This window comes from Miniopterus natalensis, chromosome X (assembly GCF_054644295.1).
Source record: "Miniopterus natalensis isolate mMinNat1 chromosome X, mMinNat1.hap1, whole genome shotgun sequence".
Taxonomy (NCBI): domain Eukaryota; kingdom Metazoa; phylum Chordata; class Mammalia; order Chiroptera; family Miniopteridae; genus Miniopterus; species Miniopterus natalensis.
In genome coordinates, this window is record NC_142103.1 from 104,017,971 (window position 1) to 104,032,085 (window position 14,115).

The window sequence follows — 14,115 nt, forward strand, 5'->3', positions numbered from 1 at the left end:
CGTTGAGACCATTCGCCCCGATGACAGAATTAGAAACGCAGGTGAAAGTTATAATGGGGCTTTGGAGACTTTAGTGAGCTTTAAACAACGTGATTATATGTACAAAAGAATACAGTTTGTGGCCCTGGCCGGTGTGGCTCAGTGGTTAGAGCACCGGCCCGCACACAGAAGGGTCGTGGGTTCGATTCTCAGTCAAGGGCACGTACCTGGGCTGCAGGTTCACTCCCCGCTCCCGGTCGGGGCAGGTGTGGAAGGCAACCGATCGATATGTCTCTCTCATATCAATGTGGTTTTTTTCTCTCTCTCTCTCTTCAATTTTCTCTCTGAAAAGCAATGGAAAAAATATTCTCAGCTGAGGATAAAAAAATAAAAAGAACAGTTTGTGATGAAATGACAGAATGTGCAGAAACGCTACGAAAGGCAAGAGAGAGTCAAAGGAAGGAGTAAAGAGCAGGGTGTCCCCCGCGTAAATGCACGTAACACCCGCCGTGGAAATGTCAAAGCGGACAGCCCCGTGTGCTTGGCCGCAGGACACGAGCGGCCACGGGGCAGCCAGCTAGCTGCCTGCCCGGCATGACCGGCTTGGTGCTTGGGCACGAAGCCCCCACGACACCCGCAGCCCGGACGGTCGCGCTTACGTTCCAGTCCAGCGAGGTGACGTCCTTGTTGCTGGGCACGTCGTGGCCCCCTTCTCGGATACAGTGCCGCAGCACGAGCTGGGTGGAGGCCCCGTTGCTGTTCTCATTCAGGTTCCAGATCCGGGCAGTGGAGTCTCCGGACCTGCGGGGGACACGCTGCACTCGGCTTCCGGCCCACCCACGGGGTGTCTCTTCTTCCCACTGGGCCACGGCTTCAGTGCCTGCGGCCACGGCCACGGGCAGAGGCCAGTGTGCTCTGGCAGGGGACACGGTGAGGGGCCCGGGGGTGGGCTGCGTGAATCCAAACCCAGTACTTGTTTGCTACTTTCACCCCGTCTTTGCTGCACTGAGTAATTCTAATGCCGGCATCAGCCCCCACCCAGGGAGAAAACAGCTCTGCACGAGGCCTTCTCCACAATCTGACCACAGCTGGAGGTACCCAAGGGAGGGTGGCAGGGTCCCCCAGGCCTCGGTCTGCACACCTGGGAAGGTGTCCCCGGCAGGCGAGAGGGAGCAAGCTCGTGGCTCCACGAGCGGGAACTTGGTGCACAGCGAACAGCTCGGACCCGGGCCCTGGAGCCCCCCCCACGCTGCTGTTCTTACCCGGAGGCGAGGAGGTCGCTGACAGGGTTCCAGGCACAGATGAAGACCTCAGACTCGTGGCCCCGGAGGACCGTGGCTTTGTTGGGTGGGATCTCGACGTCCCCATCGATGTCCATCGGCTTCGAATGATTATCTGCCGTAGGAAACAGGAGAAGACCCGTGGCCGAGCAGCCCAGGAGCGCGGTGCGGGCCCCGCAGCTCCACAGCCAGCCTCTTTCTGGGTCACGTTGCCTCTGGCGATCACCACTGAACCACGGCTGGCGTCACTTAGTGAATACGTTACCTTCACTTACCAAGGACAGGGAGGGGCAAAGGAGGTCGACAGTTGTAAACACGTGAAAGTTTACTCTCGTACGATTATTTAATTACTGTTTTATTTTTCCATACAAACTATAACTCACTTTTGCCCCACCCTGTATATTTATTCCAAGTTTGTTTTTTATTAATTGATTTCAGAGAGAGAGAAGGAGAGGGGGAGAGAGGAACATCAATGCTGAGACAGTCACTGATGGGCTGCCTCCTGCACGCCCCCTGCTGGGGACCGAGAGCATGAGCCCTGACTGAGAATTGAACCGCGACCTCCAGGTTCATAGGTGGCTGCTCAACCACTGAGCCGCGCCGGCCGGACTCTTTATTCCAAGTTTGACAGAGGAAGAGAAACAGTTATTTATTCTCTGTACGTAGGTCCAGTCAAATATCTAACAGCCACCGGAATTAAAGGGGACAGCCAGCTGGCTTGAGCCGAGCCCCGAGGCTCCTGTCTCTTGATGAGACTAGGTGTCCCATCTGGGAGCACCTTTCTGAGATGTCACCTCGTCACCTGTGAGGCTGAGCGTCAGATGCCACCAGTCTCTCAGAATGCCTGCCCCCACGCACCTCCTGCCTTCAAACGCCCTTGTTTCCTTGGGACTCAAGTGCCGTTTTCCGATTGGGGCCACCTTCATATCAGACCTCTCACGCCCTGCAGGATCGCCAGGCTTTGTAGCCGAGGCAGCCTGTCCTGGAAGGACCCTGGTGGCCAGGTCCCGGGTTTCCGGGTGGGCATGGTGACGGAGCAGACATGCAACACTACATGACACCCTCGAGAGAGCATCTTAAAGAATGGCTGTTTCCCCCCAAGTGGCAGAAGGAAAAAAAGATTAATGAAAGTGAGAATGAAATGTCGGTTCGGATACCCGGTCTGGCTGTAGCTGGTCTTACAGCGGTTGGAGCCAAAGGAGACAGGCCCAGGCCTCAGGGAAGATGTATATGATATATTCACATCTACACGTACACGTGTACACACATGCACACATCCGCACGCACCCACACATACACATATGCACTCAAATGAGCACATGTACCCAAAGGCACAACTCACATGTGCATATTCACACGCACACACACATTCACACACGAACATAATACACACTCACATGCACACACACATATTCACATATACATGCACACTCATGTGAACACACTCATGTGCATTATATATACACACACATATACATACACACACACACATGCATTCTGAACTCAGACCCAAAGCCGTCCCTGAATGTATAAGCAGCCTGTGGAGGTGCAGTCGGGTTCTCTGAGTAGAAATTTGGCTCTCTGACCTATTTGCCACGCACTTTTGGGCAACCACCTAACAGGGATGAACCTCCTGGGATTTGCAAAGACCAAGTAAGCCGGCACCCCCTCCCTGGGGCCTGGGGCCCGCTCAGTACCCAGGAGCTCAACTGTTACATGAGACTTTGGCCGAAAACCCTCCCACAGAGACGGGATCGTGGACTGGGGCCGACACCACGAAACTGTATGTCGGATGCGGATCACGTGGTACGTGTCCCTGTTACATGCAATCAGTCCTCAGAGCAGCAGTTTCCTAAAGGTGGGGGCCTCATGCCTGAGGGTTCTGAGGAGACTCGGGCGTGAAGCCCTGCGGGCCTCAGGGGAGCAGACGCTAGGACGCGCTCGGAAGACCGTGCAGCCGGCAGATCCCGGCGGAGCCTCCGGACTCAGACCACAGAAACCGCCAGAAGCTCCCAGAGCCCGGGGCCCCCCTTACTTATTGCATGTGCTCCGTTCTCCTCGCCGTTCACCGTGGCCTCTCCGTTCTTTGGTGGGTTGGGCTGGGAAATGGCCGCCGGGGTGGCCGTGGCCGCCGTGGGCCCCGTGGCCGCCGCCGTGGCGGCGCTGGCCTGCTGCTGAGCGAGCTTCTCCCGGAAGGCCTGCTGCCTCGTCTGCACCACGTCGGGCATCACCGCGTCGATCAGGGACAGGGACTCTATGGGGCGGCCATCAAACACTGTGCCGTCCTGGGGAAGCCACGGGAGAGCCATCAGCCCTGCGGCCCCAGGCAGGGCAGTCTGCACTCCGGGCAGACAGGGGCGGGGCCGGGGCGCGGAGAGGGTGGCACGCAGGGGCCTGAGGCAATGCCAAGGCGCTGGGCCGACTGGGGCGGGCGGGGGTGAGCATGGGTGCAGGACAGGGTAGACCCGCTGTCCTCAGTGGGGGCACAACACGTGGTAAACACCACACTGAGCTGGGCCATGAGGGACGTCTGCACCCTTCTATCGTATTTCACATAAAAGGTGCTCTCTCAAATGCAATGATTCTCAGGGAGGCAGGGGCTGTGCCCCCTCAGGGGAGTGGCAATGCCTAGAGACCCTCCTGGTTGTCACCGCTGGGGCAGGGGATGCTGCTGACATCTGGTGGAGACCAGGGATGCTGCTCGACACACGACAGCGCACAGGACAAAGAATGAACTGGCCCCAAGCGTCCAGAGCACCCCGAAGCCTGCCCAGGTGCCAGGACAGTCCCTGCGAGTAACTGCCCTTCGGCGTGGGAGACCGTGTCTCAGAAACCTCGAGCCCGCATGAGCGATTCCTGCACCACAGGGGACTTGGCTCCGCGAACACCCGTCCAGCTGACGGAATGAAACGCCCACGAGCGCCCTTTGAAATGCCTCCATGCCCTGGCCGGGTGGCTCAGTGGTTGGAGTGTGATCCCGGGCACCGAAAGGTCATGGGTTCGATTCCTGCTCAGGGCACATACCTAGGTTTCGGGCTCGATCCACGCTTGGGGCACATACGAGAGGCAACGGATGGCTGTTTCTCCCCCTTCCTCTCGCTAAAATCAATACACACACCCTCAGGGGAGGGTGAAGGAAGGAACGGCCTCCGTGGGTCAGGGAGGAGACGGGACACAGCCTCGGCCCGCCCACGGCAGCACCGTTTACTTCTGATCCCCCCTTTTCAACTTCCCTTCGTCATCTCTCTCTCCATCCACAGGGAACAGGTTCCCACATGCTTCACAGCGCAGGAGAAAGGTCCTTCCTTAGACAGTGCCCCCGGGTCAGCCCCCCAAACCCAAGGCCTCGGGCCGGCTGCTGGGAGGGGAAACCGTGCCTGTGTGCTCTCGACAGGAGCCCCAGGGAGAAGGGACAGCTGCGGGGAAGCTGGAAACACAGCATTTCAATCACCCATCACCCTGGTTGCCTTCCGGGCTGGGCCTGTTTGCAGAGCCCCGGGGGGGGGGGGGCAGCCAGGGCCAGGTCTCCCCGCCCCGCCGGGGGCGCACCTACCTCGTTGATGCTGATCTCGGCCTCCACATACTGAAGCCCCTTCTGCAGGATCGATATGAGCGCGGCCGGTGGCACGAGCGTCCCGTTGATGTTCGACTGGCTGATGTGGCTCTCGATGCCGAACGTGAACGCCGAGTGGGAAAAACCTGCGGCGACGGGGCAGGCGGCGTGAGGCCTGGACCGCGGGCGGGGGACGGCCACGGGGACCTCAGGGGGCACCGCTGGCCTCAACCGCGGACGCCCGGCTTCTGGTTTGGGGGGAAGCAGGCGGGACGGGGGGGGGACGGAGGGAGATGCAGACCCAGGAAGGCCCACGTTTCCACAGCAGGAAAAAACAGCTCGAAGGGCACAGCCGGCTCAGCATTATTAACAAACAGGGGACAGAGTCTGCCCGGTTAGATGTGTCTGTGGCTGAAAGCTGGCCCCGGCTTCCCCCTGGGCGCCCACCACTCCTGGGAGCTCGGTGCTGAAGCCTCTCTGCGCGCATCTCTGAAAGCTCTAGCGCAGGGCGACGCCCCGCACAGTTATCGATAAAAACCACAACAGCCTCCCTGCCACAGCACCTCCCGCTGGCCAGGCCTTGCTCAAGGAGTTCACAAGTCCACTGAAGGCCCAGTCACCACGCGCAGGCATTTCCTCAACACCGCCTCTCCCTTCCCCAGAGGAGCTCCGGGGTAGCTGACAGGCCCCAGTCTTCCAGCGCGAAGGGCCGGGGCTGAGCGCCCAACTCGGACAGCGGGCCGCCACGCCATGCCACGCCACGCCACGCCACGCCACCCAGGAACAGCCACCGAGAGCCGCGACTGGAGCACAGCATCCGTGGCTGACAAGGGCTCCTCGCAATGAAATCTCTGTGGCCGGCGACGCCGCTGGGGAAGAAACCTCAAGCCGCTTAGGTCGGCTTAGCTTACGTATGTGCCCCGGGCCTCCTGGCTGCTGTAACAAAACGCCACAGACCAGGTACCTAAGCAACACACGTTTCTTCCCCTCGCTCCTGCAGGCCGGAAGCGCAAGGTCAAGGTCAGGGCAGATTACGTGTCTGCTGAGGGCCCCTGCCCGGTCCGCAGACGAATGTCTTTTTCCTGGTGAATCGGAGAGGGGCTCCCTGGGGTCTCTTTCATACAGACACCGACCCCATTCATGGGGGCTCCCCCCTCAAGACCGAATCAGCCCCCAAAGGTCCCTCCTCCTAATCCCATCACACTGGGGATTAGGTTTCAGCATATGACTTTCTCGGCCAAACATTTACAGGAGTGTCTCCCTCCCTCCCTCCTTCCTTCCTTTATCCCCACGAGCAACACCGGGCCACTAAATTGCTTAAGGCCCACGAAACACAAGAGATTCTGACCACAGGACCCCCTTTAACCAAAGCCGGGCACTCTGCGTCCACCGTCTCCGTCGGCACAGCCGCCGTTCAGACTCGGCGCCGTTACTGTTTTACACACGAGGAGGGCAAACATTGGGGAAACCGGATCACTCGCCCGAGGTTCACACCTGGGACGGGAGGCCCAAGGAGGCCTTCAGCTCTGGACCGTGTGAGGTTCGCCTTCCTACCCTACCTACCTTCCGAGACCCGCAAGCACAGGAGCCAAAATTCTTAGGTTCTCCGGGCAATGCCAACTGCCCGCCCTCCCAGCTGGACCCCCCGGCGGCTCTGACCTGCAGCAGCCAAGAATGCAGCTAAGGCAATTTGCCAAAAAAAACCCACAACTAAAGACCAAGGTGCCAACCCACTTGTCATCCAAGGCTGGACACAATGTCCTTCGCTTATCTTGGTTTACAAACGTTGCGTATGCAGTTTGGCGCCACAACTCTCGTATCTCGATACGATATCGCTGTTCAACCGCTGACTCTGTTTCTCAAGCAAGCCCATCACGGCGTTCGGCGAAGGGGTGCTGCGAGAAGGGGTGAGGGGTCCAAAGCAGTCTGCTCCAAGCATCCGCCCGCCGGAGCGAGTGGATGGATATGCAGGAGAAAGCTGTTTGGGGCACTGTGACCTTGAACGTCCCCGAGTACGCGCTGTTCCGGAGCCGTCCCACGTCACCGCTGGAAGGAGCCCTCCCACGGTGCAAACTCACGGGAGGCGCAGAGCACCGCCCTCCTCGGGCGCCAGGAAGGACCAGCGGGCGCAGGAGAAAGACCCCTGAGGCCGATTTAAATCAAGAAACTGAACCAAACCGAGTCCTCGCTCCTCTCCCAATGAAAGACTAAGGGCAGGAACTGAATTAAGGATTCAGGCCGCCCCTGAATCATCAGAGAGCGGCCACCGCCGAGGAGTCCGTCCGACTAAACCCACGTGACAGATGGGGGAAACCGAGTCACAGCAAGGGGCCCGCTGACCAAGCCCACGCTCTCAAACCCACACGCCCCCGACACGGATTTGCAAATCTCTACGTGACCCAGGAGGCGCCCTTTTAAAGAGGCCAATGGAAATGATTCCTGAGCAACACCGCTGACGTTTCTCAGCACGCAGTGAGCTTCAAAGAAGCCCAAAGCCAGCCCGAATCCTCTCCACATTAAAACGCCAAACGCAGGCCAATTGCCCATCCTGACTATACTTGCATGAAGAGGGCTGTGTCAGGAAGGCAAGAAACACACAGAGCAGTGAGGGAGAAGTTGGGGGCCTCTTTGGGCTCATAGAGAGCCGCCTCCCCAGGCACCCCGAGGCCTGGGAGCTCTCATCTGCTCCCACGTGTCCTTCTCTGCCCCACGAATGGGCGGACGGTCCCCCGAGGTCGCCTCAAATATTCTCTGGAGAGAAAAGAAGGACCTCACTGCCCCAGGGAAACGCACAGGATTTTAATTTATGGGGGCAACCGAGGGATGACACGCAGGCCTTGATGCCACTGAAAGAAAAATCGATCACTTACAATTCCCGGGAGGAGGGGCTGTGTCACCCTCGCAGGGACAACACCGGAGCCTGATCACAGGCAGGGATCAGGGAGCCGAGGCAGGAAGAGGAACTGGGACGGGGCCCTGTGAACACAACCGAGGTGAGTGGCCCGGCGGGGGTGCGGCCTCTCGGTCAGGGGCCGGGAAACCAGAGCGCACGCTGGAGCCTGCGGTCGTGAGGTTCCTAAGGTGACGCTCGCCCGCCCGCTGGGGCTGCCTTGGGAGGGACGGGGAGGCCCGGGCCCTGGCGTGGTCCTGGCTGAGCAGGTGCCAAACAGCCTCCTGACCACTCATCCCACCGAAGCGGCTCCAGAGACGGCAGGTGCCCACGGAGTCGCCCTGAAAGCAAGGCCGAGGCTGCTGCTCGACACCCGGGGCCTCCCTCTATCTCTGCAAATCCGCACGTGCCGCCCAGAGCCGGTCCTGTCCTGTCCGCGGCGACGCCTGGACTGTTGGGCTTCCCGCGCCGGGATGGCGGGGGCGGGGGCAGGGGTTCGAGACGGTGGGCGTAGGGATGTGCTGATGACAATAAAGGCGGAAGGGAGGCGAGGGGAGAGAGCAGGTAGCTGGGTCAAATACACCAAACCTGGGAGCGGACGCGCACACACGCAGTCAGAGCAAAGGCAGGGAAATAAAATTCCCCTGCCTCTGCCCTGGCCGGTTGCTCCGCGGTGAGCGTCAGGCCCCCGGCGGAACGTCCCGGGGTTCCACGCCGGCCAAGGGCACGCACCTCAGGCGCAGGCCTGACCCCCGGCCCCAGCTGGGGCATGGCCGGGAGGCAACCAGTCGATGTCTCTCCCTCACATCCACGTTTCTCTCTCTCTCTCTCTCTGAAAAAAAAAAAGCAATAGAAAAAATATCCTCAGTTGGGAATTGAAAAAAAAAAACACACCAAAAAACCAGTTCCTCCTCTTTAGGGGCCATTGTTTCATTACTTCTTTCTTCTGTTCAGAGGGGATGCGTGAGTCTCACCAGACGCCCCGATTCCCGCCCGGGGAAGCCAGTCCTAGCCGTGAATTCCCGCCGGCCCGCGGTAGGAAGCGCACAGGGACACGGGAGCCCTTCTGGGTTCCCCAGGCTGCACGGATACGCGGGCTCCCGCCGGCTTCCCGGTGCCAGGCGCCCCCAACGACGCACCCTCCACACCCACGCGCCCCCTCCCTGCGGGGCGGCCGCCCTCCGCCACGGAAAACCGAGCGCAGGGGAAGGTTCTGGATGACCCGCCAGAACAGGGAATTCGCTGGAAACAGAAACGCCCTGGCGGGTGCCCAAACGAAACCCCAGAAGGACCTCGTTAAAACAGGGTTTCGCTTTCAACGTCTGGCCCGGACCAGGGGTGGCAGCTGAGCGTGGCTGGGCCGCGATTGCAGAGCTCGAGCCCCACCGAGCCCTTTAAAGTCCCCTAAAGCTCGGTCACGCCCGGGAGAGGAAGCATTAGTCAGGCTGTAAATCAAGGCTGCGACTTCTTCCAGGGCCAACAACCGGCTGGGGCGAGGCAGCTCCCTGGGGGCTGCTTTCCTTGAATCGCTGGCTGGGGCGCTGGCCGGATGGAGGAGCCAGGAGAGGCCTCAGCCCAGCTGGTGGCCACGCAGGAAAGACAGGCTCACACAGGCCCCTCCGGCCCCTCCGCCCCCCCAGTTGGGAACCCTCGGGACCTCTGGACTTGACATTTGGAAACTGGGGAAACAGACGCACAAACTCCAAACTGGGAGATTCACAACGGACGGTGCCATTAAAAATTACGGTAGAAACTGACACAGGACTCCAGGAAAAACGGAGAGAGCAATTTGCAAGACAGAGGAAATGACTCATATCACTGAACACTTGACACAACTCCCCTCCCAGGGGGAGGTTTCCTCCGGCCCCTTTCCCCACGCACATGCGTTTTCACACCTCATTCTGTGGTCCTAGAATTCGGTGTCCCTGCTCTTTTTTTCTTTTAAATTAATTTTCAGGGGAGCGAGGAGGGGAAAGACAGAGAGAGAGAGAAATATCGATGGGCTGCCCCTGAACGTCCCCTATTGGGGATCGAGCCTGAAACCGGGGCATGTGCCCTGACTGGGAATCGAACCGGCGACCTTTCCACGTAGGGGGCATGAGGCCCAACAGACCGAGCCACACCGGCCAGGGCTACGTCCCTGATCTTTCTTTTTTCATCTGAGGATGTTTTTTCCATTTATTAAAAAATATACATATATATCATTTATACATATACATATATATATACTTAGTTTTTTAAAATTATTTTTAATATGTTTTTATTGATTTCAGAGAGGAAGGCAGAGAGAGAGAGAAACACCAATAATGAGACTCATGGATCGGCTGCCTCCTGCACGGCCCCTGCTGGGGATCAAGCCACAACCTGCAAGGCCACTATCAGCGTGAACCTTCACGAGTGTCCTGCGGAAACACAGGGTGTCCCACCAAAATGCAGACGCACTTTGAATGACTACAAAGTCAGTGTTCGTGACCACGCAGTTCATTCTCAACATTTAAAAGAATCTCCAGAAATGAATGATTATTTTGGTCGACGCCTGTTTTCAAACGGACGACCGTTCGGGTCCAGGCCCTGCTGACAACGTGGAGCAGTGGAATCGCAAACATAGGGAAGCATCTCGTTTGGTGCCTGTGTGCCCGCAATGCGTCGACGGTTGCCAGGTTTGGGCCGTAAACTTGATCTCTTATGTGTCCCCATAAAAAAGACTCTAGTGGGCACTTTAGGATAAAATTTCTTTGTCCAAAGCTTAGTCTGGCTTCAGCCATTATTTCAAATCAGTTAAACCTGAAAAGGGGTGAAAATTGAGTGAGTTACCAGCTGCTAGAGTGTGTGTACATGTTTCTGGGACACCCCGAATGTGCCGGGGCTGAGGCCTGTGCCTCCTTCCCACACGCCCCCTGCTCAGAGCGCCCATCAGCCCAGAGGCGCAAGTCAAACCTGGAGACAAGCCGCCGTGTATGAGGCCTGCGGCCCCGTGAGGAGGGGGTGCAGCGGCTTCCGATAAAGTGAGACCCACAGGGACACCCCCCCGCAACCCCGACTCCTAGATACGGGCCCGAAACGAAAACCTGTGCACACACAAAACACCTGTACACGGACATCTCTCACAGTTTTAGAGGAAACGGTCAAAACCTGGAAATAACTCCAATGTCCTTCCACAGAAAAATCGAGAACCCACGGCCATGTATCCTTAGAAGGGGATATGACTGAGCAATAAAGAATGAACTAGGGTCGTCCCCACTTATTCCCATGTCCCAAGACCCCCAGGGGATGCCCAAAACAAAGGATAGGACCAAACCCTGTAAATACTGTTTTTTCCTATATAGACATACCCATGATAAAGCTTAATTTATAAATTAGGCACCGTGACAGATTAACAATACCTAGTAATAAAATAGAACAATTATAACAAACTGCAATAGAAGTTCGGTGAATAGTCTGTCTGTCTGTCTCTCTGAAGATGTCTTCCTGCACTGAACGTGCCGCGTGGACACGCTGGACAGAGAGAGGACTCCCGGGCCGGCCGGGAGGCCAAGAGACTTCATCATGCTAGTCAGGTGGCACAACATTTAAAACACATGAACTGTTTATCTCCGGAAGCTTCCATTTAATATTTTTTTTGTACCTCGGAGAAGGGGGACGGGGCTACTGTCTACGGTTGGGCGAGGGCCACAGAAGAACCTACGAGGACGTGGATTCTGCCTCCCGGGGGCGGAGGAACGAAATAAGCCCATTTTTGAGACTGTTTCCTGAGTGTGAAGAGATGAACGCTCCCAACGCTTCGAGGGAGGCGCCTTCCCACCCTCGGAGACGCCAAGTGTCCCACCGGGATTCTCGCACCCGCTGCCCAAAGCACCCTGCTGACACAAGTGCCTGTGTGTAGGTGGGGGTGGGAAACAGCGGGCAAAGCTGGGGGACTCAGAAGGGACAGGAACCATGTCCCCGGGCCCCGAGCAGAGAAGCAGGCCTCTCTCCACCAGGTCGGGTGGCTGGGACCTGGACACCGTGGTTCAGGGGACGTGTCCCTCCCGGCACCCTTAGGTGGGGAACGCTCTGGGCCTACCCTGGTGGGTGACGCACACCGCAGGGGTACCACAGAACCAGCTGCCTGTCACTGCGAGGCCACCCCCGCCCCCCGTCTGTCTCCCTCCCTCTAGCCCCACTTTCTTCCGCACACAACACAAAGCAGAGGTGGGACCCGGCCACCAGGACCTGCTGGCTCCTTACGGTGGGGAAGGCAGGCTGGGAGGAGTCACGGACGCAGCACCTACGGGAACCTGGGGCTCACTTCCAGGAGTCTGACGGTGGTGAAGATGAGATCACGCAGATGCCTGATGGGAGCCCTGACCAAGGGACAGGCTTTCTCTTTTTAAGCTAGAAAAAGACCTGCAGACGGCGGAGAGGGGCCTCCTTGCACTCGGAAGGAGCCCAGTATTTGCTTGACCAGCCCTTGAGAATTTGAGATACACGTATAAAACCACCCTCGAACGCGCATTAAACATCGGGCATTTCTTCCCTCCCTTCTTTAGAAAGCGTCCCCTGGGGTCCTCCGATCGATCGCGTCCAGGGCGCACACAGGCCTCGCAGGAAGGTGCAGTGGTCTCCTAACACCCAGCCAGCCCGTGGGACTTACCCTCAGCGCTCTCACCCACGGGGCATAACTGGCACTGAGGAAATCCTATACGTCGGGGCCTCCCGGCTCCCGCTAGGTTGCCTGGTTACTGAAACCATCAACACAGGGAGACAGAAGTTCACAAACACCAAATAAGGAAGGCCCGCCCGGCCGCGTGGGGGAGGGACGGATGTTTGGGTGAATTCAGAGGCCAGCAACCGGTCCTGCGACGCTCGGCCTGGGCCCAAGGGACCAGGCCCCGCAGAGCCCTGCACCGACCTCTGTCTCACACCCTCTATTTGTCCCGAGGTCCACTAACACGGGAATAACAGCGTCACTAGTGATGGGTTCACACCCCTGGACTGTACTTGTGCCGTGATCTCATCTTTATGTGGAGGTGTTTCTAAAAAAAAGGGGTCTCATATACAACGCTGAGCCCCGCCCAGGGGAGCGGGGCTGGGTGGGTGGCATTTTCATTGGCAGATGTTGCTGGGCAGCTACGAGCTCTGTGACAGGAGGACACCTGTGCCCCAGGCGAGCCACTTCTGTCAGCTCCGAGGCTAAGGTTTCAGAGCAGAGCTGGTCATTGCCCTGGTTCACAATTTGGCTTTGTGTATCGGTTTCTTTTTTTTTTTTTAAATCAAGTGTTTTAATTTATGTATATACATATACATAGATATTTACTGATTTTAGGGAGTGAGAGAGATAGAAACATCAATATTGAGAAAGTCATTGATTGGCTGCCTCCTGCAGGCCCCCCACTGGGGATCAAGCCCATAACTGGGGCATGTGCCCTGACCGGGTATCGAACCACAGTCTCCTGGTTCGTAGGTCGATGCTCAACCGCTGAGCCATGCTGGCCGGGCATTGGGTGTCAGTTTCTTGCACTATGTTCTGGCAACAGCTAGGCCACAATGTGCCCGTTCCATGCACGAGGCTAACTCAGGGCACAGAGACCCAGGCTTGACTGGGAGAGGCCTTTGTTCATAATGAGGGACGTCACCACTCTGCCCAGGGTGACCCTGTTCAGCGGAGAAGGGGAGTCTCCGATGGAGTAAGTGACTTGTTCGAGGCTCAGAGCTTGAGCCCTTGGCTCTGGCTGCCCTGCCGGCCCAGCTCGCCCTTTCACAGGCTCAGAAAGAGCCCGGTCTCCGGGCTCACGCGGGTTCCCCTCCATCTCCAATTAAATACCGTCAAGTTTTCCAAGTTAAAGGAGCCTTCGCTTTAGAAACTAACAAAAAAAAAATGAATAAAGTAAACGTAAAAAGAATTAAGACTCAAGAATTTAAAAAGACACTCACAAGCGATTCTGTGAACTGGGTTTAGGCGGCACTGTTGGGGGCACCCCGATATTGTATAAAGGGGAAATCAAGGCGAGGTGGCATCCCAGGCGCGTTCGAGGAATCCTGCTCGAGCAGACAAAACCGTGCTAGGGCCCAGGCCCCGTGGCACCCTCGGTCCCTGTCCCTGCTCCCCGAGGACGGCAGCCACTAAGCACAAGGTCCCCTCTGTCGACACCTGGCCTGCATATCACTCACCACCAAGGAAACGCTTGGTCATAATCACCAGTATTGGAAGAAACAAGAACTATTCTCAAGTGTCAGAAAATTGCACGGGGCCCCCGTTTTTGGGGGGAGGGGCAGTGTAGCCTCAATAAATCAAAGGTCCTTAGTCTAAGGGGCTGCTACGCACACAGCAGCCCCTAACTGCCCTCACGATGGCCGGGGCCAGAGCGCCCCCTGGCGGCGGCCACATCCACCCCGGCAGCTCCAGCCTCAAGTCCAGCGTGATCTCGTCTGAA

General features: G+C 57.8%; 1 protein-coding gene across 3 annotated transcripts in view; it reads right to left on the reverse strand.

Moving 5' to 3' along the window:
- Positions 1 to 14,115, reverse strand: part of TBL1X (transducin beta like 1 X-linked) — a 103,568-nt gene that overhangs the window by 10,060 nt on the left and 79,393 nt on the right. For all 3 annotated transcript variants that reach the window (XM_087813476.1, XM_087813474.1, XM_087813475.1), the window contains 4 exons: positions 4,813 to 4,958; positions 3,295 to 3,544; positions 1,242 to 1,374; positions 639 to 780 (listed from right to left, as the gene is read on the reverse strand). In XM_087813476.1, coding sequence (XP_087669602.1) covers positions 639 to 780; positions 1,242 to 1,374; positions 3,295 to 3,544; positions 4,813 to 4,958 — 671 coding nt within the window. The remainder of the gene's footprint in view (positions 1 to 638; positions 781 to 1,241; positions 1,375 to 3,294; positions 3,545 to 4,812; positions 4,959 to 14,115) is intronic.